Source organism: Prunus persica, chromosome G3 (assembly GCF_000346465.2).
Source record: "Prunus persica cultivar Lovell chromosome G3, Prunus_persica_NCBIv2, whole genome shotgun sequence".
Classification (NCBI taxonomy): Eukaryota; Viridiplantae; Streptophyta; class Magnoliopsida; order Rosales; family Rosaceae; genus Prunus; species Prunus persica.
Window position 1 is genome coordinate 10,992,228 of NC_034011.1, and position 27,059 is coordinate 11,019,286.

A 27,059-nucleotide genomic window follows, 5' to 3' on the forward strand; every position below is an offset into this window, starting at 1 on the left:
AATTATTATGATATTACTTTTTAGGCTGTCCATTTGTTAATTATACCACATCCAACTTGTTGAAAACAATTTTATTTTCCGTGCGAATAGGCCATTTGTAGTGCTCATCGGTTTCTCTGTTCTTCAATTTGTTAATTTTTTTATTTTTTAGGTTGAAGGGATGTTTTGAAACATAATATGGAAATATACAAGTCATCCATTGTACTCCTTCCACACAAAAAAATAGTCTACGTCATTCACTGTTCAACCCCCTAGGTTAAGAAACGTGTAACCAAATCCTTTCGGATATGCTAAGTGGGAAAATGTCATTCCCAAGCACTGGTGAAAAGACACCTATTTACTCCATGCATGACTTTTCGTTTACCAAATATGAAGATTGGGGTCGGTGAGCAAAATATCTGTGTCAGTAAAATGTCATTCCTAGCCGTCTATGATGTAAGTAATCATTCCGCTATATAATAAATATTATACATTTATATATAAAACGGTTTATGACAAAATACCAACATTTGAACAACATTTAAACTGAGATAGGTATAACGTAGCCAGCCAACCTAGAAGTGAAGAGAAGCAAGTCCACAATGCATCAAAACCGTAAATTCGTACTACAACTAATGCAAAAATACGTCATTCCGTCCAACAACATACTCACGCAGGATTTTGCACCAAAAAATACTCTCACGGTGCCATTTGCATCGGTTGCAACAAGTCCACAACGCATGATTTATCTTGTCTTCACTAGGCCAGCCTGGAATAACAAAATACCATTCATTGTTATTACAAGCACTGCACCGATTGAACTGAATCTTCCCATAGTCAAACATATCTACGATATGTCTTGCAACAAATGCTCCGCGACATCTTCCTGTCAAAGCATCCCTGGTTCCTTTCATATCAATGTTGTTACGTTGATTCAAAGAACACAAGAATTGTAATGCATCCTCTTTTGACTGACCAATTCCGGACATACCAAGTAGTCCAACTACATATGCCGCTTCCATATGGCCTGCCGTGGCTGCAATGCGCATCTCATACAACGCTTCCACCTTACCGTGCCTGAAAAAATCTTGGAATGCTTCTCTAAATATGGACTCAGGGTTATTGCAAGCCCTGCATTGTTGCAAGAAATGCTGGACCGCAGGTCTGGCACCGTACCAGATAGGATGGTATGGGTACTTTGCCATTGAAATGGTGTTCCACACTTGTGGACTGTTTGCCAAAGTTCGGAACAATCGGCACACAGATGCCATACGGAAGAGATCTTCCGATGATTCGGTTGCCACGTATAACATGACTTGAAACCAAGCGGACTCCGGGATGAAGGCTTCGGGCATATCGAAATGGACATGCTTCCTTCTCTTTCCTCCGACTGTAGTGAAGTGTTTCGAATTCATCTTCAAAGTTTTTGGAATGGAACGATTTGAGGAGTGGCAGAGGGGATAAATGATAATATTTGGGGTACACGTTTTGTTTTAGCCTCTGTTTATAGTGTTTTGAAAAGGTGTTTCCAGTTGAGGTTTTTCCAAGTTGACCCTTTTGAAAGAAACTGAACCCCAGTGAATTAATACTTAAGACAAAAGAAGGGAAAACGTCATAACGGTGCATACAGAGTCAGACAGTCAAAAGGTTAATTAAATGGCTATTTGCATAGCCATTTTTGGGTTTATCCCACTATCAAATTCATTGATACAAATGTGACGGATTACTGACTAGTGACAGAAGGTCCCATCATGTACTTTCTCATTTTCCCACACCCAACGACCCCTAGTAATGTTATTAAAATGGAACCAATAATGACGGATTCTTATCCAACTAGTTGCCTTAATGAAATATAAATAAATTAATAAAATTGAAGCAGTGTCCCGTCATTATTCAGAAAATATATTTGGTAGTGAAGTAGTTTATATTGCTTTTCGGGCTAAAAGATCTCACAATGCTGACGGTACAGGTGTCGACATCGTGACCAACCCACCAAATGATCCCAAAAAAATGAAATATAACTCGATTTGGGCAGAGATGAGAGAGAGCTGAGTGACAAGTTTAGGGTTATGAGTGAAGGGGTATGAATGACAACTATGAGTGAGAAGGTATGAGTCCGAAGAGGTTTCAGTGAGAAGATCTGAGTGAGAAGAGGTACAACTGAGAAGATTCAACATGTCTTCGTCTTCATCTCCCGCTCAAACAAAGAGGTGTCAGTATTGTGGAGCTACAATGGTGCTTCGGGTTTCAAAATCTGAAAAAAATCGAGGGAAGCCATTCTGGAAGTGTCTAACCTCCTATGTAAGTTTTAATTTAAAGAATATGTATGTGGGTGAAAAAAAACCTATGTCTAACTCTGACAGAATTATATTCCATATATGATGCCTGCAATTAGGGAGCCACCAGTTGCAATGGATTCGAATGGGTTGATGTAACCTTCGCTGAAGCAGAACATCAAGATGACACGTATGATGCTAGAGTGCTGAACATGCTGAAGTCCATTAAGGACTTGGTATTAGTTTTATTAGTTGTATCAATTGTCATTTTATTTGTTGTTTTAATGATCATTTAACTGCACGGTTTAAAAGATTGTGAAAGTTCTCCCGCACAAGACATGTTGCACGCACCACCAATGAGACCCTAAACCCATTTTGTAATATTTGGTAACTGCATGTATTTCGCATGTTATAGAAACGATATTGAATGTTTATTGAAGGTTTATTGACAGTTTGCTGCATGTATATGGAATATCATTGCCCCAAATTTGGATGTTTATTGGGGCCACAAGTATCACTCAAGTAAGAATGAAGGGGGGAAACGGACCTTATTCTTTCTTTTAGTAGGAAGAACAACTGTTAAGTTTAATATCCTATTCAATACGACTTCCCTATGGTTGGTGTACTTGTCATTCCCAAGTATATTGCATCATTATTGTGGGCAAGGGCATGTCTATTGTGTGTGTTAAGGGAGTATTGTGTGTATATTGCATGTCTATTGTGTGTATATTGCATGTCTACTGTGTGTATATTGCATATCTATTCTCTGTATATGGCAGGCCAAGTTTGTGTATATTGTTTGTCTGTTGTGTGTGTATTGCTTGTCGGTGCGTTTGTGAATTGTTGTTCATTTTGTGTATATTGTCTTTGTTTCTACTTTTATGCTACTGAGCTACGGAAAACCTTTCGCATGTTTAGACACCTATTATGATGCAACACATTGCGATTAATGATGGCTTGCATCAACAATGACATATCACTTTGCAATGATGTAATACACTTAAAAAGCCATCTTCAAATCCCAATTTACATATGCAGTCTTAAAATTCCAATTCAATGCAGTTTGGTTAACAAACATGTAAATGTCATGAAGGAGTTAGCGGTAGAATTCGATAAGGACCCGTACGTCTCTATTGTGTATTTACATTAGTTTGAGAATGGACATTCCCAAAACCTTCTCATGTACCATTTGTCATCTTCAACCAATATCATGGGAAGTAAGCATCTCCCCTTGTTATCTCCGCAGCCAATTTCAACCGAAAAAAAGGCATGTTGTGCGAGGTGCAAGTAGCTAACGGAAGCTTAGCGCTGAAAAGCTCAATGTACTTTAACACAAACATGCCACAATCGCCTCTGAAGCAAAACAAGAACTCGATCAATTAAACTAATGACATTCTAACGTAATTGACAATTGAAAGTAATAAAATTAAATTGCAAGTTGTGCTTACTCATTAGACTGTTGTGGAACATCCACACGCTCTATTGGCCACGGACACCACCAATCTCGGCTGCAATTGTTTGCATAAACACCTTCTTCATAAAAGTCGATGGTGTTGAGAAGATTTGGAAGCGTAATTGATAGCGGGCCGAGTTCTTCCTTTACGATGTCATCTGGAATTAGTGAAACCTTTGAATCGTACACTTTGATTTCACACAATACCAGATCAATCATTACAGCCACCCAATGCTTGTACTTCGTCAACATAAATGGGGTATACACCTTATAGACGGTCTGCCAATCCAACCCACACGGAGGAACCTTCCCATTTACAACGTTTAGTAAACTTTTTCTGATTTTCCACCCAAGCTGCTGTTTTTTTCTTTTATTATCCGCAAAGCAAGTACGAATGTGATTCTGTGAAATACAAAACAATCAATGCTTAAACACCTCCACTAGTGTGTGTATGGAAAATGTGTAATTATTAACGGCACTTGGTGAAGGCCGATGACATACCATAAAAAAAACATCGGTCGTTGTCCAGTCCGCTACTTCTACCGAATCTGTCCCAATTGTTGTTGTCGCTTCCGGATGAGATACAACCCCAAATCAATGTGCTGCAACATGTTTTTCTTGTCATTCTCATAATGTATGTACATTAAAACAAATGCATAATCAATTACACTTACATCTCCTTTCAGCCAACCATCAGCTTTCACGAGGGAAGCGAAGAATTCAATCTCAGCTTCCACGTTGCCAAATTGCATCACCAAACTATGAATATAAAACAGTTTTAGAACACTGTATATAAAAAATTATATACAGTCATGCTTCTATCTTATAATTGCAAGGGACTTACTTTGGGTCCTGGCGCCATTCCCAACAAAGTTTCAGCAATTTCACCAGATCATCATGCGGAATCGCCTTCATTGGGTCTAACATCTTCAGTCCGGTTGTCTGTGCCCCAGTTTTTGGAACCAATTCACTGCCTTCAACGATCTTCCACAAAGGAATGATCCTCTTCCTTTTCCGTAATTGGACCCCTTGTGCCAGAGCTTTACCTTTATCATTCAACCACACGTTCAACTGAGATAGCACAGCTGTAGGTTCATCCAAATCAATGTCCCCGACAGTAAACTCAAGCAGTGTCCCCTCCGTGCTCTCGCCAGTGTCACCCCCAAGCAACATAACTTCATTATCTTCTTTCTCACATTCGTTTCTTTGCACTTCCTTTTCCTTACTTGTTTGTGTTTTCACTTCCTTGCCCTCCCTTTTTTTCCTTTGCAATTTCTCTCCCTTACTACTTTTTCTTTTCACTTCCTCTCCCTCACTGCTCTGTCTTTGGGCTTCCTCTCCTTTGCTACTTTTTACTTGCACTTGCTCTCCTTCACTTCTTTTCCTTTGCCCTTCATCTACCTCACTTGGTTTTCCTTGCACTTCACCCCCTTCAATCCCCTCCTCTTCCTTTTCCTCTCCCTCATTTCTATTACTTGGCCCTTCACCTCCTTCAATCCCCTCCTCTTCCTTTTCCTCTCCGTCAATCCCCTCCTCTTCCTTATGTGCTCCCTCATTTCTATTATTTGGCCCTTCACCCCCTTCAATCCCTTCATCTTCTTTTTCCTCTCCCTCATTTCTGTTACTTGGCCCTTCATCCCATTGAATGTCATCCATTTCCCCATATCCCTTAAATAGATGTGAGACGACACAACGATTCGTCCTCTGTTTCAGTAAAGCTAGGTCCCTCCTTACTTCCTGCTCAAACTGAGGACCTAAACATTGGTCCAACAGTTTTTCCATCCGTATGACCTTTAAGTGAAGGACGTCTTTTTCCCGCTTTACTTGAAACAACTCGGACCTCAACAAGCTTACCACCTTGTTCAACTCATCAAGATCACCACATGAAGAAGGAATTGACTCTGCCGAGACAACAGCAGGGCGATCCTGTGGCCAACTCCAATATGGCTGTCTCATTTCCTCTTCACTTGGACATAGCGCCCGCAACTGAACTGACTGTTTCAGAATACAGACAAGAGTCATATTAAATCATTCTACTTCATAATTTCATTCAATCTTATCAATAGTTCTAAGGGCTGCAAACCAAACCTCTTTGCTCTGGAAAAAATAATTGTTCAACTTTCTCATCTCTGGAACAGACGTAGTAGTTCTCCATCGCAAAATACGCGGGACAGCGGTCGGATCAACAACCTTGCAGTAATTCAGGTCCGCCATTCTAGGAATTAATTCATATACCCAAATCTACACAATTCACAGGACAAAAGTCATTATTTATGTTTTAAAGAAAAACAAAACATAACTGACATGAACATTATTACCATGTACCTGGAAAGCATACGTGAAACCTTTAAAACTCCAGCCACTCCTTTGCGCTTCACCATGCTTATCCTTCTTGCCCTTCTCATTTCTCCGGCTTGTTCCCGTTACCTTACTTTTCCCCTTCCCTCTTCCCTCTTCATTTTCCAAGCTTTTCACATACTTTGTTGGTGCAGAAAATAGACTGTCTTGGGTTTTGTCAAAGGACACCGAACCCCACGGATACCTGTTGAACGCATCCAAGTCCTCTACAAGGGTCAGGTAATTTAGATTGATGTTCAAATGTTTGTCCCTTCCCAAAACCACTAACTCAGCAAAGTAAACAAGAGCTAGCTTGTAGATGTCATCTTCCTCTGTGCACCTCACAAATGCTTCTTCTAAAGCATTGCATGTAATTCCTTCGTCTATAAAATATCTTTTATGAAGTCTGATTTCATTACTCTCTCCACTGGAAACTTCAGGCACTTCCCCAAAACGAAGCCCTGTGATCAAACAGAAATCCTGACGAGTGAACTGAGCAACGTCACACCCTAATAAGAAACTCAGTCCATCCAAGTCTTACACACCCTGCCCCGCTACTCTACGCAACACAACCCCATGCACAATCTGTCCGCTAAACTGAATCTTATCTATATTCAGAAGATGGCCAAAGCATGATGTCTTGAATTGTTCTAATTGTTCCGCACTCAACTTCGCTCGAATTGCAGCTAGAGATGAATTTGCATGTGAGCAGTTGTTCACCCGTGACGAATATACCTCTGCCTCTGGCCATACCAGCTCCACGTTGGATCCCATTTCCTCAAATACAATGTGAAATAACGTGAACATATATACTACCACGTATTTGCACAATCACAACTAGTCAACCAGGCACATTACAACTTTTACAAAGTACATGAGCATATGGATTACTCATCACAGGCTTTAACATCATCAAAGCAATATGACAATTTTTGTGCAAATACCTGTTAATGCAATGATTATGTGAATTACAAACAATTTCACATGTTTTATTTATGGATCCATACTCGTGTGAGTGCAATGTAGGCAAGTTCTGCACTTCACACACATGACAATTATTGTCATCTCATACACAATCCAAAATAAATAAATAAGAAATATAGTGGAAGGAAGCAAAGCAAAGCATGTACTCTGCTATCTGCTTGCTAAGCAATTGCCACATCCTTCTTTCTTTCTACCTTTTTCTTCAGTCACCCACAATCGTCATAGATCAACCTTCATTTCAAATGCTTTGCACTTTTATTCATGAATTTATTATTATCTGTTCTCATTTCTCATAGGCAAATTTAGTAACAAATGAAATAATATTTATTTCACAAAATATATAAATTCTAGTGCCAGAGAGGTACTCTTCACTCTGCACTGCTTCAAATGTGGAAGGTTTTGAGATGTTATTGACATGTGATTGACTTTATTTTCATTCGTTTTTTAACATATACCCAAGCAAAAATTAACATGCAATTGAAGCACAAATAAGAGATGCCAAATCCAACAACATTGATGGTACAAATTGGGGAAAACCATTACTCTAACCCTAAACTCAAATTCCTTACATTACTCATCAAATGCTTTGCAGTTCTATTCATGAGTTTATTATTATCTGTTCAAATGTTTCTCAGGCAAATTTAGTAACAAAGGAAATCATATTTACTTCATAAAATATATATATATATATATATTCTAGCGCCTCTTCTTAATCTGCACTATGCACTGCTTCAAATGTGGAAGATTTTGAGGGCCTCCTCCAATTCAACACCATTATCTTATTCATATCATTATTGACATGTTATTCACTTGTTATTGACTTGATTTTCATTCTTTTTTTAACATATACCTAAGCAAAAATTAACATGCAACTGAAGCACAACGAAGAGATGCCAAATCCAACAAAATTTATGGTACAAATTGGGGAAAACCATTACTCTAACCCTAAACTCAAATTCCATAAATTACTCACCAAATGCTGGTTATTGCAAGGTGTCTGTGTGGGGTCTTTCTGTTTCTTTGCTCCACAAATGGAACCTACCACTTCCAACGAATACAGCTTCTCCCCTTCCCCTTCCACTGCTTCGCCTCTTCACTGATTTGGAATCCACACCTTTGCCCCTTCTACTCCAAATAAATACTTTCTCGGGGTCTGGAGAACGGAGTGGCGAATGGTTGCCTTCAACTGTCGTTAGCCGTTGCCTTCATTGGGTATCTCAGACCTCTGTGTTTTAGAGAGATGAGTTCTTTCTGTTCAAACTTCGAACTTGCCTCTTCTTCTTCTTTTTCGGACGTGTTTCCCTCTTCTTCTTCTTTTTGGACGTGCTGGATATTCAATTCGGGTTTGGGTTCCTTACCTACCCAATTGTGAAACTTTAACTCAATTCTCCCCAGCCCTTGGATTAATCTGATGGCTATAAAGTGAACCCCTTATAACTTACCCCTTATAACTTTCCACTCATTATAGTCTTGGCGCAATTTAATATAGCTAAGTTAGAAATCAGCTCAAGACTCTCCACAAGTCAGGCCATTGGTCCATTAAGCACAATCAAAACTCTGACCAAAGAAATAAATAAATAAAAGCCCAAAATATTGTCTTCCTTCCTTCCTCTCGAAAATGGATTCCTCCTTCCTTCCTGTTTCTCTTTTCCTTTTTTTCGTTTCTTCTTTGTCGTTTTTGTCTTTTCTCTCATTTTTCTTCTTTTCTTTCTCTTTCTTCTTTGTCATTTCTTTCTTCTCTCCTTTCTCTTTTCTTTTTATTTATTCTCTCTCTTTTCTTGTTTATATATTACTAATGATATATGTTTTATTTTTGGTTCTCACTGTATTAACTAGCATACCCAAAAAAAAAAAAAAAAAATTGGTCCTCATGATCTTCCATAGCAAAAAAAAAAAAAAAAAAAAAAAAAAAATGAGCACACCCCTAGAAAATTTTCTAGTTCCGTCATTGCATAAAACCGATTTAACAGATGGATTTGTTCTCTGGATTCTCCACAACAATACCTTCTTCAAAAGCACTGCATCAGCAAACTCTTGACTCTCTCTCTGATATATTTATGGGTGTATAAAAGTTGTATATGGGAAGATGATATTTAATTCTTAGGTTAAAGCTTTATATTCATAGGCCAAGGGAATCCGCCAAAAAATAAAAAAATAATAATATTTATTTAGGGAAAAAAAAATATTAGAAAAACCAAAACTTATTCTCAAAAAAGCTAAACATGGGGCTTCAAGTCAAGAAGGAAATGGCTTTGGGGTAGAGAAAATAAGGAAATTGGACCAAGGTATCCCAACAAGACTAGATAGCACATATGACACTTATTCAATTTTAGTCCAATTTAGTCCCTTAAACTTTCAAAATTATAGTTTTTGCTCCATAACCTTGTTAGGAATGGTTACCTACAAAATCCTCACAAAACACATTAAACTAACCAATTTCACACGAAAATAATGCAATTATAGATAGATTATATATACAAAATATGAATCTATCAGATGTATACTAGCTCCATCCTAGTTTCATGGGTTTGTTTCACTCCACTTTGTGAAATATAATTAATTCGAAATGCCCTACAAGTTTATTTTTTTATTTGTCATCTAAGACGTCTGAAACCTTAAAAATTCCATGTCTTCACCTTGATTCAAGGAGGCTAGAATGAGGGGTTATAATGAGGGGGTTCTTAATAGCCGTCCGATCCAATGCAGAGTTATTATTGGACTGTTGAATTAAACCCCATTATTATAACCCCTCAACATAATCCCTCATTATAGAACCTCCCCACCTTGATTAGCACTACATATCACATCAAACATATATAAGAAATAGCAGTGATTTGGAGTGAAAGAAGGAGCCAAGGTGACAACCCAAACCAGCCATAATATTTCAATTGTTTAGCTTATATTTAAGCTCACATCACATGTGCTTCAACTTGTACAATAATCATTACCTCTTAAAAACTATGTGCTTTGGATGTAATTAATTATAATTTCTAGCGAACGAAATAATTGAGCAAGTAATCCATACTCAAATGGCTGCCTCCTCCTCCTCCTCCTCCCGCCCATGACCATACATAAAGCACAAGTTAGGTAAATGAAGCCAAGTCAAACTAATCAACCACAAAGAAGATGTTGCCATAATTAAGTCTTTGAATGGGACACTAGCCATCGCATTACGTATTTCTGAATTATATGCTTTAGAAAGCCCCACACAAACCATCAATCTATTTAATTAATTAATTTTATTAGGTACTAATTATCCATTTAAATGGATCCCACTGGTTTGCTGGACATGACGTACACATCACTTAACTAATATGAACTACTATAAAGCTTGGCTTTGGTTCCAATTTTTTTGCCAAAAGAAGATTGCAAGTGTGTGAGAGCAACGTTTGCTTTTATGTTCTTTGTGTTTTATATTATACTTGTGTTCAAAGTAACATCATTTTTTAAGTTCGAAAGTTAAGCATTTGAGAATATATTTTTGGACATAAGCAAAATATCAGTGCAAAAATAGTATAGTTTTGGATATAAGCACGACATCAGCGCAAAAAATATATTATCAAGTGGACTCGTATGAAAATAAAAGAGTGGTGGAATTCATCTATACAAGTGGATCTTACAAGAATAAGAGATCATTTCCCCATTCCTCCACCTCCTACTCCTCTCTTTTTCTCACTGATCAAAGAGAACGCCCTCCTTTATCAAGATGCTTGCTTGTGCGGCTTTAAGTGCCAAATTTAACCTAAAGAACTAATCATTTCAAAGTTCACATGAGCTAGCCAATTAGAGAAGAGTGAGTAGGATTCAAGGCGCCTTAATTTCATCAAGTTGTGAAGGCTAAGATTTGATTATTATTGTTATTGCCGTGGATAACAATTTAAAATGTGTTTTCATTTCACTTAAGGGGATGAACATTGGCAGTCGAATCTGGGCTCCACCATCAAAATGATGTGGTTAGTAATGTTCATCGATATCCAAGAATTATTCTGAACTCGAGTGCAAATGAAGTCTCCCAAAAAAAATTAGAGACAAATGGAAAAGTTTGACTTTTGAGTTCATTGCACAACTGAAAGATTATAAAAAAAACAAATTAATTTATCACTACCCAAAGGTGGAGATCGATTCTGGATAAGTCTCAAAAAATACTACTTAATAAGTCTGAATATAGATTTAAATAATTGGTTGTCTTTGTGATTATTGTAATCGAATTTTTCGACTTTTATCGTGATATTTCTATTCTGTAAAATAGAACATTACTTTCCCAAATCCTGAATATTAATGAAAAAAATTGTGAGTAGAAAATACAACATTCTTTCTTGTAACACCAGCACAAGTTTCACAACAAAATCATATCATCTCTTTTATTCACAATTGAATAATTGAAAATCATCTAAACTTATTCACGGTATCTTTTGATGTCGCTGACAGACAAGTAATAATAAATAAATAAAAGATTAAATCTTTGGTCGGCCAGTACTGTTTCTCAGTTTCTTTGCTTTTTGTGCCGTGGGGTTGGGCTAACTAACAAGTTGATGAACGAACAATCATGTGGAACAATCAAAGAAACAATAGGGAAGGCTCAAGGTGGGGAGGCCGTCTAGGCAAGGCAGAGCTTCTTCTGAGGTGACTTCGTGGTGGAGGTGGCTTTCAGGAGTCAGGACAGTGAATGATTGATCCAATCCAAGAGGAACAAGACAAATCGAAAACAAAGTCAATTTGTTTTTTTTATGGCTTCTTCTATTAAAGACCATACAAAGACAGGCCCTCCATTTAAGCCTAGCTAGTAATGACACAGACATTATATTTTCCACCAATGTGTTTCTGCCATGCAATACGGACATTATCCTCATATGTTGCACTGATATTAATATTCTTCCCTATAACAATTTGATACTTAAAACAGAAAATCTAAAACTATAAGTCTGACAAATAAATCTTATGTTGTTGGATATTGAAAATGTTACAAATTCGACTTTCCTCTCGTTCTTTCATTAAAAATACAAAAAATTAATAACAGATGTGAGTCATTTGCTAGAGTAGTGAGCTTATCACCTTATATTTAAGTTCGAGTTCCCCTCTTCACTCGCTAGTATATATATATTTATCGTACACATATACTACATAAAATCTACCTAATATTTGGGGCATTTTGTAGAGATTGATATATATATATATATATATCAATCCCGATCTCTTGGATTACAGAGGTCTAAGAGATTTGTGGTCACTCACCGTTGGATGTAAATTCAACGGTTCACTCACTCTTGCACTCATTTTAAGAAATTTTTTTAAACAATTGGATTTACATCCAACTGTGGATGACCACAATCTCTTGAACCTCTATGGTCCAAAAGATCGAAACTGATATATAGATATGTATATATATATATGTGTGTGTGTCTCTAATTGTATATTCCAATCTTCGTGACTCGACCAGTGAAGGTAGAGTGTTCTATATATAAGGGACTATAAAAAAAAAAAGACCAAACAATATGAAGTTGAGACTTTGACACTTGCATGAAGCACATGCATGGATGGATATGTGAACATCAGCGCCCTTGTCTGCCATCTTTTCTGATTATAATCCAAATCACTCTCTCTCTCTCTCTCTCTCTACGTCTTTTATGCCAACTAATTTTACTGGACAAGTCAACTCAGGGGTCGTTTGGTACACAGGCTTGGCTTGGACTGGCTTGGACTAAATTTAGTACCATGTTTGTTTCATTTAATTCTAGTCTTAGATGGGATTGCTAATACTGGGCCCACCAAAAACACCTCATTAGGAGGGGACTACTAAGCCCATGTAGAAAGGGAGGATTAGCTAGTCCTATGTTCACCAATGTATAAGATGCATATATTATATTGTAATACTAATAACATATATTACTATTATTATTATTATTATTATTATTATTATTATTATTATTATTATTATTATTATTATTATTATTATTACATACACATATACTATAATGTACATATATACATGTATATACACATATACATGTATATATATAAACACATATATACATATATAATATATATATAAATACATATAGATATATACACATATATTATTATTATAATATACTCATACACACATACATATTAATACTATAATAATAGCATACATGTATACATGTATATATGTAATATATATTATATTATATATTAATGTACATATATACATGTATATACATATATATATAAACACATATATACATATATAATATATAAATACATATAGATATATACACGTATATTATTATTATAATATACTCAATATTATAATAATAGCATACATGTATATCTGTAATATATATATATATAAGTATATATACATATATGTGTATATATATTATACCTATGTATGTATTATAATATACATATACACACGTATATACACATATACATTATATATTTATACTATATGTATATATTATATAATATACATATATACATGTATATACATGTATATTATTATTATAACATACCCATATATATTATCTATTATAATATACATATATACGTATATACATGTATATAATATGTATATGTATTATACCCATGTATATATTATAATATATAGATACACCTATATACACATATATTATATACATGTATATACGTATATATATGTATATTATAATATATAATATATATACATATATTATACATATATTATATATACATATGTATTTTATAATATATAATGTATATGTATATATACATACATACATAATATACATATATACACGTATATACATGTATATTATTATTATTATTATAACATACCCATATATATTATATATTATAATATACATACATATATATATAAATATATGTATATGTATTATACCCATGTATATTATAATATACATATATACACTATATACACTTATATATATATGTATGTACGTTTATATTATTTAAAATATATAATATTATTATAATATACTTATATACATGTATATAAACATATATATATATTATATGTATGTATATATACATATATATTATATATATTATAAAAGGGGGCGGATCTGTGGCACCATATTTTTTACACAAGTTTTGACACCATTTTTGGGCCATTAGATTACTCCACTTTTAATGGTTGAGATTAAATCTAACATAACAGATAGTTTTAATGTTTTAAATAAACAATTATTAATTTTATTTTATCTCTCATAAAAATAAAATAAAATATAATCTGTCTGGCATGAGCATGATCAAAATCACTCATTGTCGCCTAGTTACCAAATCTGCAGAGTTTAGGCTATGGCTACCAATGATTTCAAGCATATTGGCATAGCAGGCCACAGTAACACATGGAAACTATACTTATATGCACTTGAACCAATTCTAAATCATGAGATATTTCCACGGAAGCACATAAAAAGGAGGGGATAGAGGTGGAGAGAGATTCTATTAAGTCTGATAAATCTTAGTACGTACATTATCCAATCAATGGTTAGTCAGGAGTTTCGAGAGTGTAATGTGCCATATTGAAAAACCAGAAAAAGAAGTGTTGGAACTATTTCATGGAAACAAACTAGGATGTCCCTAATTTTATCGCTAGCATTACGACACTACAGTTTTGCTGCAAACGAATTTGTCTTGGTGTGCCTTATCTAGATGCCTTTAGATACCTAGAAAGGCACATTGCGTTCAGGCATGCTCAGGTATCAGTGTAGAGAGAGAGAGAGAGAGAGAGAGAGAGGGGGAAAAAAGATGGAGGTTTTTTTTGGTCCCAAGAAAGAGAGAGAGAGATGGAGGTTTTTTTTGGTCCCACGAGAGAGAGAGAGAGAGAGAGAGAGAGAGAGAGAGAGAGAGAGAGAGAGAGAGAGAGGTATGCGTGAGGAAAAAGAGAGATTAGAGTACCAAGCAAAAAAGGATACTATCAAGAAAAGAGATTACGTTTCCAAGAAAAAAAGGGAGCAGAGAGAAAATTATTTTATTTTATTTTATGAGAGAGAAAATAAAATTAATGATTGTTTATTTAAAACATTGAAATTATTTGTCATGTCAGATTTAATCTCAACCATTAAAAGTGAAGTAATCTAATGGCTCAAAAATTGTGTCAAAACTTGTGTAAAAAATATGGTGCCACGGATCCGCCCCCATTATAAAATACATATATACATATATATATATAGATATTTTTGAAAAAATAAAAAAAATTCTAGTCCTAGTCCAAGCATGCACCAAACGCAGGATAAGTGTTATCCAACTTAGACCAAGCCAAGCCAAGCCAAGCCAGTCCCTAAGCATAGTCCATGCCAAGACAGTCCTGTGTACCAAACGAGCCCTCATAGTACAATGCCATCTAATTACCAGACCAGTCAACTCATAGTGTGTTGTTTATAACTAATATATATATATATATATATATATATATATTATGTGTCACCGGCGAAGAACAAATAATTGAGATCCATGACAAAATAATAGATCTTGACGAATACTTTGACAAAATAAATAATTTTTTAATTTAAGAAGAAAATAAAGCTTATTTTAGCGATTCAAAATTTGAAAGAATTCGCGTAATCATGTTATGGCTAATCATTATGTACAAAGAAAGAAACCGTGTGATGTTTTGAGGGAAGGAAATTTTCTTTCTTACGCCATACACTTTAAAATTTTTGTTTGGGCTAAGAATTTAATTGTTTGTGCCTCTAAATTTCTGGCAATGATTGAATCACAAACTAATCTACGCCATATAATATCATCACAAGAACATCATCATTTTTAAAGGAAATCTTAAATAAATCATAGATATAGAACACGACTTCCACATCTCATATCATCTCTCGGATATCAAAAATTTAATATGGTAACTGACGCATTAGACAATATAGAACACTCAATTCCTAAAATATAATAGGGAAACGCTTTCTTAGTACTCTCAACACTTTATTACAAACCTTTTGTCTCGAAAATGAAAAAAAAATGAGAATATGTTATAATTTTATGTGGACTTTACATGAGTCCTACATTTTAGACTAAAGTTCATTTTAGACTTTTTTAGTTTCAATCTGTGCTTGCAAGCTAAACCATTTATGATTAAACTTTGGTTTTGGTTCCATCCATGTGTTGGATACGGTCCAATGGTCCACCTGTTGTTCATTTATTTCACCAAAATTGAACCCCAATCAATCAATTTAACCAGTAAACATCAATGGCCTAAAAGGAGAATTCCAAAATGACCAAACTATATGGGTGAACCACAATCTGGATCAGGACGACCCAAAATGGTCCAATCCAAGACTTAAATAATGCATGCAACTTTGTCAAACGTGATCTAGAGGACTAATATTCTCCTATTTTGCATATTCGCTCAAGAATTTTAAAATATATATATATATATATATATATTAAAAATAGCCTCTCTCTCTCTCTTTTTTTTTTCTCAACGTTTGATTAATTTGTTGAATTTTGTCAGGAGTGTAGTGTCCGACAACTCATACATTGACACTCTAGAACCTTTTTTTCTTTTCAAATTTGGTGGCCGTAAAGATTTTATTTTGGGTTTAAGCAACAATTAGTATGTCTCTAAAAGTGTTTCATTACTTAGTTGATAAATAAAATGTGCAATCAAAAAGTTATCGAATGATACTAAAATACAGTCACGTAATGTAACCAATTCACGTATTATGACATGCTGCATGTAAGTAATTTTAGTATCCGAATGAGATAATAAAATACACCTTTACCCTTACCTCACCTTTGCCTTGAAAAAAAATACTAATCACTACTGCTTAATTTTAAGGAGTCGAGCCATTTTCTATATATTAAATGTGCTTCCAATTGCTTAGCTTGGAGTGTCGTGCTAGTAAAGTTGTCTTCCAAATAAGTCACACGTCATTTTGGAACAAAAAAATATCAGCCAACTTATTAAATTGGCTGCACTACAATTCCACAGGTTACTGTCACAGCAATGAAAAGTGGTCCTTGTAGGTACCTAACAAGTTAAGCCGGTCTTCCCGGTACGAGGGAGGGTCCCCTATTTATAGCACAAAAGACTAAATCCAAACTACTCTATATATACAGAGGATGTGATGAATTAAATATGGTCTATAATTCGATGTTTAGCATTTCTCTTATTTTTTAATTATGAGTTTTTTCTTTTATTTTCTAACTCTAGTACCTATGATATTAAGGAGTTTCATCACATCATACTTATAGTAAATCACGGGAAAAATACGAGTAAAGTATGTACGTGTGTTATTTAGTAAAAATTTTGAAAAACTACGGTGAAAGATTCGGCCCTTATATAAGATTTTAATATTATTTAATAAATATGAAGAATGTATACATATATAATACATATATTGTACGCTTGGTTTTAAAAAAAAAACGTTTATTTTATCGTATTTTTTGAGGCACACACGTATATAAAACACACGTGAATGAACTTACAAACTAGGCATCAAAAAATGGAATGCCAAGCATTCTTCAATAGGAAGTTGGCATGAGAGAAATGGTTTGATTTGCGGAGCAGTGGTTTGGTGATAATATTGAAGGGATGATGAAGAGATTGACAGGCTGAGAGTTCGACACAGATTAATAGGGTTTATGGTAGGAGTGAGGGATGCTCATAAATTGAATTGGGACCCAACAACAACAACAAACATCAAAGAAAGGACATCAGCAAATATGCACAGTACAAATCTGAAGGGCAAATGTGACATTTTGCCACTCCCAAAAATTTACCTCCAAAAAGTATTTCCCACTCCATCTTTCTTGGTAGGGAAACTGTTTCCCATTATTTTAGATTCAAACCCCACACAGTAAATAAAAGGAAAAAAAAACCCATCTAAAAGATTTCACAACGCCTGTCAGAAATTTAAAAATAAAATTGCAATCTGTCTCACATTCCATGTGAAACCCCTTCCTCTCTCTCTCTCTCTCATTCATTATATAAGCAGCCATTTCAGCCAACTTTTTCTTCACTCCTCCTGGTCCTTTTTATTTTTGCTTTCTCTTTGAAACCAATAGTTTGAAAAATTGTGGATCGAAACCCAAGGAAATGGGTTTCCTATTCAAAGCTCTGTTTTCAACTCTGTTTTTAACTCTGTTTTTGGTTTCCCACCAAACAAAAGCAGAGGATTTCAATTCCTTCAATGATAATAATAATAATAATAATAATAATGCTTCTGCTTCTTCAACTATTTCTGCTGCTGCTGCTGCTTCCAATTCAGTGCCCAGAAAGCTTGCAGGAAAATGCAACTGGTTCCGTGGTATGTGGGTCTACGACGCTTCCTCCAAGCCCCGCTACGATTCCTCCACCTGTCCTTTCTTAGATCCGCAGTTCGACTGCCAGAAGTACGGTCGTCGTGATTCTACTTACCTCAAATACAGATGGCAGCCCTTCTCCTGTGCCTTGCCCAGGTACCTGCTTCTCATTCTTTTAGCCCTTCTTCTTTACAAAAAAAAATCACTGTTTGACAGTATGAACGTCTTATTTTTGTATATATATCAAATTGTAATTTACAAACTCGTCGAGCCAGCACAAATTGAAATGGATGCTCAAGAGAAACTTACCCTCTTTATTTATTTTTTAAAATTTTGGTTTGCAGGTTTAATGGGTTGAAATTTTTGGAGAAATGGAGGGGGAAGAAGATTATGTTTGTAGGGGACTCACTTAGCTTCAACCAGTGGGTGTCTTTAACATGTATGCTTCATGCATGGGTGCCAAATTCCAGAACAACTCATTTTAAAAGAGATGGATTAGCTTCAGTCACATTCCAGGTGAGTGTGTTGATATTTTTCTTTTCTTTTTTTTTCTTTTTTTTTTTTGGGTTGAAAAGAGATGGTATGATAATCATTGGATATAACAGTGCGTGCATGTTTTGTCCCTTTTAAGTCTGTAGCTTTTAAGAAAAGGTAATTAAGCTTTTCCATTCAAAATGATTTGAAATTTATTTTGCCCATTGGAACAAGAAAGAGAGATGCAAAATTTGGGCTAGTTTCAAGTATGAACGATTGCCATGCTTGTATGAGCTTGTGGAGAGTGTGAGAGCATTAAAAAGTGGAGCGTGATTGGTGCTTAGGTCTTTTCACTTTGCCGGTGGTATGTCAGAGGCTGTGTTCTATTTTATGTGGTAAATGAATTTTCTTTCTAGCAGCCAAAAAAAAAAATTACACAAATAAAAGATATGTCTTTAATGTAAATATTAAACGAAGAGAAAATATTTTATTGTCAGAAAGCGCTTTTAGCGTTTAAGCAGGAACCCCAAATATACTCTTACTTTTACGGCTTCATTTTTAACTTCAAATTTCTAGAAGCTTTACATTTCTTGATCGCCCATGGTTTTTTTGTTTGCTTTTGTTTTGTCAAACTATAGATTCGATTTATTGAAAAATCGAGACGGTTATGTCATCTATGATCTCTTTTGCTTTTTCCTTCCTTTTTTTTTTCTTTATGAGTGCTTTTTTGGGAAAAATGTATAATGAAAGTTTGAATCTAATAAAACTTCCCATTGCTTGAAAAGCCCTATTTCACATTGAACTGTAGTTTCGAACAATCAATTATGATGCCTTAATTGAGAGGTCGTTATAATCATTCCATTGCCTGCTTCTCTAAAATTGAGATGTATCAAAATGGAAGTGAATATATGGGGTGCTTTATGTTCTTTATATAAACGACTCATTAGTATAGTGGTTTAGAGTATTTATTTCTTCAAACAAAGTCTTGGGTTCGAGTTTTAGTGTCAATAGCAAAGGACTCACTAGTGTGTGATTTTAATTTAATCAAAAAAATAGCTTGTAGATCAAATAATTATTAGTGTTAATTTTTATACATGTGATCGGGTGTTCGAATTCTATATATTTAGTTATTTAGTAAAAATATGACTTTTTAGTCTTAATGAAAAGTATATATATATATTTCCTTGGACAGGATTATGGAGTCCAAATACTACTATATCGGACAACATACTTGGTGGATCTTGTCAACGAGAAGGTGGGCCGAGTGTTGAAGCTGGACTCAATTAGGAGCGGCAACGCATGGAGAGGCATGGACCTGCTGATCTTCGACACGTGGCACTGGTGGACCCACACAGGAAGAGCACAGCCGTATGTTTACACTCCCATTTTCATGGCATTCACATGGTCTTTTTTTTGTCCATATCCTCCAAAATTAACGTGTCGTCTTGCCCGTTTGCAGATGGGACTATCTGGAAGAGAGGGGCAAATTGTACAAAGATATGAACCGTCTGGTCGCGTTTTATAAAGGACTTACAACTTGGTCTAGATGGGTCAACCGATACGTTGATGCTTCCAAAACCAAGGTCTTCTTCCAAGGGATTTCTCCAACCCACTATGAGTGAGTAATCTCATCTTCAACTTCATTATTATTATTATTATATATATTTAACATGTTATGTGGTTGTCATGTATAGTAGTCTTCGGAATTTTAACCGTAATCATTTATGAACTTATACTCGAATTTCATTTTGATCTTTAAATTTTTTGGACATGTTCCAATTTAGACATTCGGTAACATTTTTGGTTTGTGAAAGCAAACACTAACAAAGTGCAATCAATCTTACATAAGTGATGGTTGTTTATATGAAATTAGGGGCAGGGATTGGAACCAACCAACAAGATCATGCTCAAGTGAAACACAACCATTCTTTGGAGCAAAGTACCCAGCAGGCATTCCCTTGTCTTGGGTTGTAGTCAACAAAGTGTTGGCTAGGATTAAGAAACCAGTCTATCTTCTTGACATTACATTTCTCTCACAAATGCGCAAAGATGCTCACCCATCTAAGTATAGTGGCAGCCACGGGGGGACGGATTGCAGCCATTGGTGTCTTCCTGGCCTCCCAGATACTTGGAACGACCTCCTATATGCAGCTCTATTTGGTTGAAGGAAAAAAAATAAAAATTCCACAAGCATTGATTAATGTTGTATTTAACGTAATTAGGTGCATTAATTCTTGAAAGAAACTCTCATTGTTTCAGGAAGTAGGGCATTTTATTACTTGTGCATTTGAGCAATAAAAGGGTTCGTGATTCAATTGTATATTTACATTATTTGGCAGTCAGATTATTGATCCCTTGAATTGTAGAAAACTGCCCTTCAAATTATAGAATTTTTTTTTTTTTCGTGATTTAACTCGATTCGCAGCCGTAGTGGAGCCAGAAATTTTACGAAATAGAGAAAATGCAACTGCACCTCTTTACATCTCTGTGGCTCCGCCACTGCTCACAATCGATGTGTAACTTTCTGAACCAATCGTAATAGTTATTGGCAATTTTTTTTTTTTTTTGGGTCAATAACTATTATTATTTTTATATTTTTGGTCTTAAATAAGTATTGGCTATTTACCTATCATTTAGAGCTAAAAATAGGTTGGGCCAGCTCTACTTTTGCTTTATCAGGACTGTCTATAAACATTTTCTCGAACGAGATACTAGCACGATATGGGCTTGCAATCTGTGCTCGTGCCATAAACATGCCAGCGTGGAGGCATGTTTCCTTCATGTTTTGTAGATATTTGCATTTTATCCTCTCAGGTTCGACATGACATCAATCGCAAATTTAGACATCTTGCTTAAAAATTTGCAATGTCATGCCCAGTGTTGGCAATTCCATGGAAGATTAATGCTACTCTTAAAGTATTTATATATATATATATATATATTATATTTTTATATAATTTTATGTGACAGATGTGGTAGATAACTACGTCAATTAAAATTAATGTAACATTTTCTTTTCTTTTATGATTTATTGACACTTTTTAATTGATATGGTTGTCAACTTTATCTGCCACATAAGGTGGTATGGTATGAGAATGTGATATACAAATGTAGTAAGAATAGAATTACTCTTCCATGCAATGTTAAACCCTCGTAGTTTTACCGTTAAATAATGGCGCAATCGATGAATTCCTAATCATTACACCACGCGACCGAACTTACGACCAAATATCCATAAGGGACTGATTTAGCAACTCTTCATATATAAATTAAAAAACGAAAAAATTGCAAGAATTTATATCTTAAGTGATTAACAACAGTCATCCATGCATGTAATATCATGTGTTTGAATTCCCTTCATTAAATAGCGAAACTGTGTATAGGCTGCCTGGGCCCAATGCAGCTTTCGGGCTGACTAAATTCCACCCATATAGAGAGCTATAGGCTTTCATCATATTTAGGCCATCAAAACCACCTTGAAAACATTTTGACCCACAACCCATAACAAAACATTTGATCAATGGCTCATTCGACAAAATATTTTTGCAATCAATCGTTCCATAAATCAGTGTTCCTTTTGGTAATTATCTTATTCATGAAGCTAATGCCGGGTATCTTTGAGAGCCAGTTTGGTATTGTTGTGCTGTGAAAATAATCGCTGTCAGATTTGTCGTGAGAAAAATCAGCTGTGAAAGAAAGCAATTTGGCATTTGGTAAACTTTTTTTTAAAAGTGTTATTGATACTGATTCCTGCATAATCAGAAAATGATTGTCGCATAATTATTAAACCCAGCGTCTTTTTGAAACTGATTCCTGCATAATTCGAAAATGAAAGTACCTTATTAGAGCATCTCCAAGGGAGATGTCAAATACCAAACATCAAATTTAATTTTGATGGCTGATGTGGTAAAATGTCATTTACATAGTTTTATACTATATCAAATAAATAATTATTGTAACAGTCAAATCATTTAAGATAAAGAAGAAAAAAATAAAAAAGAAAAATAATAAATGAAAGTAACAGCTAGTTATCTTTAAAAAAATAATAAAATATTCTTTGACATCTTGCTTTTGGGATGTCAAAAGTAACAATTGAACCTCCAACCTTCATTCCACATCAGCTTTGACAATTTGGTTGGAGTGATGTGAAATGTTATTTCTAGCCGTTAAATGTCTATGTGGCACTTTTGACATATCGGTAGGAGATGCTCTTTGTTATTTTCTTTCATAATGATTTTTAACAATAAGTAATTTTCTCAGAGTTTATCAAACGGGCTGGGCTTTCTAAATTTTTTTAAAGATCACTTATCACCTCAAATAAGCAATGCCAAATGAACACTGAGTCTCAAGTCCAATAAGTAGACATGCCATGTGTTTTGCACGGCTGAAGAAGTCGACCTCCGTGGCACCGAAAGACTTCGCCACGTGTCCCTGCATGTACGGACAAACCAATGTGCGATAATGCTAATCTAAAACAATTGACGTGTGAGCTCCTGGTCGAACATGATATCTGACTCTTCCCCAGAAGCCACCACGTGGCATTGCTCCACCCAACACATGTCCTTCTCCATGCATGGACGTCCTTACCACCTCCTCAGGCACCGCCATGGCTTCATGTTTTTAACGCCAATCTCGAACCACCATTTCTCATCAGTTCTCAAACCCAGAAAAAAGCAAAACAAAACAAAACTCAAAACCAAAACCAGCAATATTAAACAGCTTTCAATATTTTCGAGAGAAAAAAAAGAAAAAAAAGAAGCGAGGAAATGGCTTCTGAGCAGCAAATGAGAAGGGAAAATACCACCTCGGAGAGGGAGGTGGAGATTGAGAAAGATAAGGTGCCGAAGATCACGACCCACTTTGAGGCTCTGAGAGGGGCGGAAGGCAAAGACACTTCTCTGGACAGCAGCAAGCAGTCGCAGCAGCAGCATGAGGATAAAGCGCGGAGTGGAAGCACGGCAGGTGATGTGGGCATGGGAAAAGCAGAAGAGGCTCATGAGCTCGAGTCTCTCAAGGATCAAGTGGAGAAGGACAAGGATAAGGAGAGAGAAGCGCAGGCTGATCAAGCGAGGACTGCGAAAATGGTGGCGGATAAAGAGGCCGAGGCTAAGAGAGAGAGCGAAGGCCGCACTCAAGGTCAAGGAGAAGGCCAAGGTGGGAAATTTGAAGAGCACCACCAAGGGCAAGGTCAAAGTGAAGGTCAAGGCCAAGGTGGAGCGCGTCCTCAAACTCATACGAAGGTTGAAGAGCACCAACGACAAGCAGGAGCTCAAGGCCAAGGCGGTGGTCAGGTTGGAGAGCACCAACGACAAGTCGGGGCTCAAGGACAAGAAGGTGGTGGTCAATATCATGCGAAGGTTGAAGAGCACCAAGGACAAGGGGGAGGTCGTCAATCTCTTGGGCAAGCTGGAGGTGAAGGAAAAGGCAGAGCTCAATCTGTTGGTAAGTTTGAAGTGAGTGGTGAGGAAGAGAAGGGTTCGGCCAATAAAGGCCGAGAAAGTACTGAAGTTGATAAACAATCTAGATGCACACAGATAGGCCAGGGTATAGAGAAAATGACCCTCGAGGAAGAGAAGAGTTCTAAAGGAGGCAGAGAAAATGAGATGAAAAGCAGGGAAGAAAAGGAAGGAAGAAGCACAAACACGACGGGCAGAGGAGATCAGGGTAGAGAGGAAATGGGTGGTGGGGAAGAGAGAGGCTCTATAGGCAGAGAAGAAAAGGAGGGTCGTCAGCAGCAAAACAAAGAACAGCAACCATCTTTGGAAGAAATCTCAAAGTTTAGAGCAGCAGCACAGCAGAATTCCATGGAGGCAATAAGAGCAGCAGAGGAGCGTTATGCCCAGGCTAAAGAATCGGCGAGGCAAGGGATTGGCAGCGCAACCGAGTTTGTCTCAGAGAAAGGTGAGCAAACCAAGGAGACACTCGTCCAAGGAGCACAAACGGCAAAAGAAACTCTTAGCAGCGCAGGCAAGACGGTCGTGGAGAAGACAGCCCCAGTAGCGGAGAACGCGAAAGATGTGGCGGTGTCCGCGGGACAGACCACTCTGCATTACGTGGGAGAAGGGGCTGCGAAGGCCAAGGACGTGACGTTGGAGGGCGGGAAGACTGCGGGGGCATATGCCGGTGACGTGGCTGTGGGTTTGAAGGACAAGGCGACTGTGGCTGGCTGGAGTGCCGCGCATTACACGACAGAGGCGGCAGTGGAGGGGACCAAGTTGGCGGCTAGAACTGTGAAAGGGGCGGCGGAGTATGCGGGTCATACAGCTGTGGATATTGTTTCCAAGCCCTTGATTATGGCTAAAGATGCTGCGGCGGTGGCAGGTGAGAAGGCAGAGGAGTACACTGCTAGGAAGAGAGAGGAGGCACAGAGAGAAGTGGAGGCCAAGAGGTCAGCTGAGCAAAATAAGTCACAGGTATGGAACAGTACAAATTACATATTGCTGTTATTTTTTTAAAATTCAATTTCACATCTTATATGTGCATCATTTTAATTTAGCTTTGTGACTTTATACATTAGCTGCATATATGTGTTAGAAACACTTATGTACTGTAGAAATGTATCAGATGAGTACATTGTGTTTTAATCAATGTTTGGTTTTACTTAAGGGGGGTCTGACTCAACAAGGAAGAGAAAAAGAGGGATCCAAAGGGGACCAAGGGGAGACTGGTCAGGAATGGCAGAGTCAAGTTCAGGGCACCGTGAGAGGTGAGGACATCAGTCGGGATCAGAGAAGAGAGGAGGGTCAAAAGGGAACGCAGAGCGAAGGTGGTGATCAGCAAAGAAGAGAGGAGAGGACTTATGAGGAAGGCGGTGACAAAGCGAGTACTGAGGAATACAGGAGTGGCATGGATACCTCTCAAGTTGCCGGTGGCGGTGCCGGCGTAGGGGTGGTGCTGGGAGCAATCGGAGAGACTTTGGTTGAGATCGCCCAGACGACAAAAGACATGGTGATCGGGCAAGAGGAGGAGCAGAATGGTAACCAGGGGGAGTGGAATTCATCAACTGATCAACAGGGCAAGCAAGGGGTGGGCAAGATGAAGTGAAGCATAAATCAGAGTTGTATAGGGAGTTTCTGAGTCTTAGTTTTGACTGAGATTTGTGGTACTTTTAATTTGTGTGTATAATTTTGGTTTGGATGTTAAGTTTGTTTTGTGGCGAGTTAAATTTGAATATGCATTCTGTATACAGAACTCGTTGCTGCACTTGCTCTGACGAGATGTCTAGTTTTTGCGTCTCTGGACCAAATTTCTTAACGTAGACCAACTTGGAGGGCTTGGATTCAAGAGAAGATCAAAGAAGAATTACTCATTTAAAAATCTGTACACTGCTGCTAAAAAGTTAAAAACGCTTTCTGAAAGTTTTCTAGCCAAATTACAACAGTTTCAAGGATTAGACCACCAACAAATTTCAAGGATTAAAGTACCAACAAGTGAGTAAGTGTAGAGACAGGTCTATAATGTCACCCTCTCGCCTCATGCTTTTATGTATGCGTCTACCTGTCTCCCCTAACGACCTGAAGCAAGAGCCCTTGGATTTTGATGGCTCCATTATTTTCCAATCCTTGGCTGAGTGCGGATGATAATTTTGATATAATCAAGTTCTTTGCTTATTGACATTGAGCACTTTGGGCATATTTTTAGAGGGCAAAACTTTGTTGCAGGTGGGGTTTCTGGATGGATGTTCTAAAGATTGTGTGTTATAATCTTTTTTCGTTTTCAGTAGGGGCCTATAATATTTAAATAGCACAATAGCAACCAGCTTTGAGAAAATAAATATCAACGGATAAAATTGGTAAATCCCAAATCCCATATCTGTAAGAAAATTATAATATACATCAACTAATAATGCTACAGGTTCTTCCACAACTACTTAAAGCTAGTTGACACACACGCCAGATTGTTCTTTCATTCTAATGCCACCAGAAGCACTTCAGCCCCTTTCACAGCTGCTTTTTGCATTGTTTACTTCCTACCGGGTATTTATTAGCTAGAGAGCAATCCTTATTTCAAACTAGGGAGAGTTTGAGGTTGTCTAAAGTTGTGCAACGATAAGCTGCTGTTGGTCTTGCTGTGTGGCAGTAAAACACAGCAAATCCATCTTTGCTTATGGCAGGTAACAGCTATGTCGCCTCCCAGCTTCTTCAATCATGGCAAGACTCCATAGTTGTGCACCGACTTACTGGCCCCTTGTACAAGTACCTTGGTAGAGACTGTTGGCAAGTCCTTAGTTAGCACTATCAAAGGTGCCCGTGTGTTGTTGCGGGTTTTAAAGCTTTATATAGACATGGAAGATCTAAATAGTGGCATAATGTTTTGTTTAG

General features: G+C 36.6%; 5 protein-coding genes across 5 annotated transcripts; 2 read left to right on the top strand and 3 right to left on the bottom strand.

Moving 5' to 3' along the window:
• Positions 612-1,334, bottom strand: LOC109948010. Its single transcript, XM_020559900.1, has one exon. The coding sequence runs from the start codon at positions 1,332-1,334 to the stop codon at positions 612-614; it is 723 nt and encodes a 240-aa protein (XP_020415489.1).
• LOC109948247 lies at positions 3,199-5,205 on the bottom strand. The gene is made up of 4 exons (XM_020560649.1): positions 4,553-5,205; positions 4,383-4,467; positions 3,704-4,310; positions 3,199-3,608 (listed from the first exon to the last, which is right to left on the bottom strand). The coding sequence occupies exons 1-3, from the start codon at positions 4,879-4,881 to the stop codon at positions 4,248-4,250; spliced, it is 477 nt and encodes a 158-aa protein (XP_020416238.1). The 5' UTR covers positions 4,882-5,205; the 3' UTR covers positions 3,199-3,608; positions 3,704-4,247.
• On the bottom strand, positions 5,254-6,819 carry LOC109948011. The gene is made up of 3 exons (XM_020559901.1): positions 6,591-6,819; positions 6,034-6,506; positions 5,254-5,949 (listed from the first exon to the last, which is right to left on the bottom strand). Exons 1-3 carry the CDS (start codon positions 6,817-6,819, stop codon positions 5,755-5,757), a joined length of 897 nt encoding a protein of 298 aa, XP_020415490.1. The 3' UTR covers positions 5,254-5,754.
• On the top strand, positions 17,657-21,146 carry LOC18778167 (protein trichome birefringence-like 39). Its single transcript, XM_007211349.2, has 5 exons — positions 17,657-18,420; positions 18,609-18,780; positions 19,931-20,106; positions 20,198-20,356; positions 20,612-21,146. Exons 1-5 carry the CDS (start codon positions 18,059-18,061, stop codon positions 20,901-20,903), a joined length of 1,161 nt encoding a protein of 386 aa, XP_007211411.1. The 5' UTR covers positions 17,657-18,058; the 3' UTR covers positions 20,904-21,146.
• Positions 23,138-26,340, top strand: LOC18779219 (seed biotin-containing protein SBP65). Its single transcript, XM_020559075.1, has 2 exons — positions 23,138-25,151; positions 25,345-26,340. Exons 1-2 carry the CDS (start codon positions 23,505-23,507, stop codon positions 25,780-25,782), a joined length of 2,085 nt encoding a protein of 694 aa, XP_020414664.1. The 5' UTR covers positions 23,138-23,504; the 3' UTR covers positions 25,783-26,340.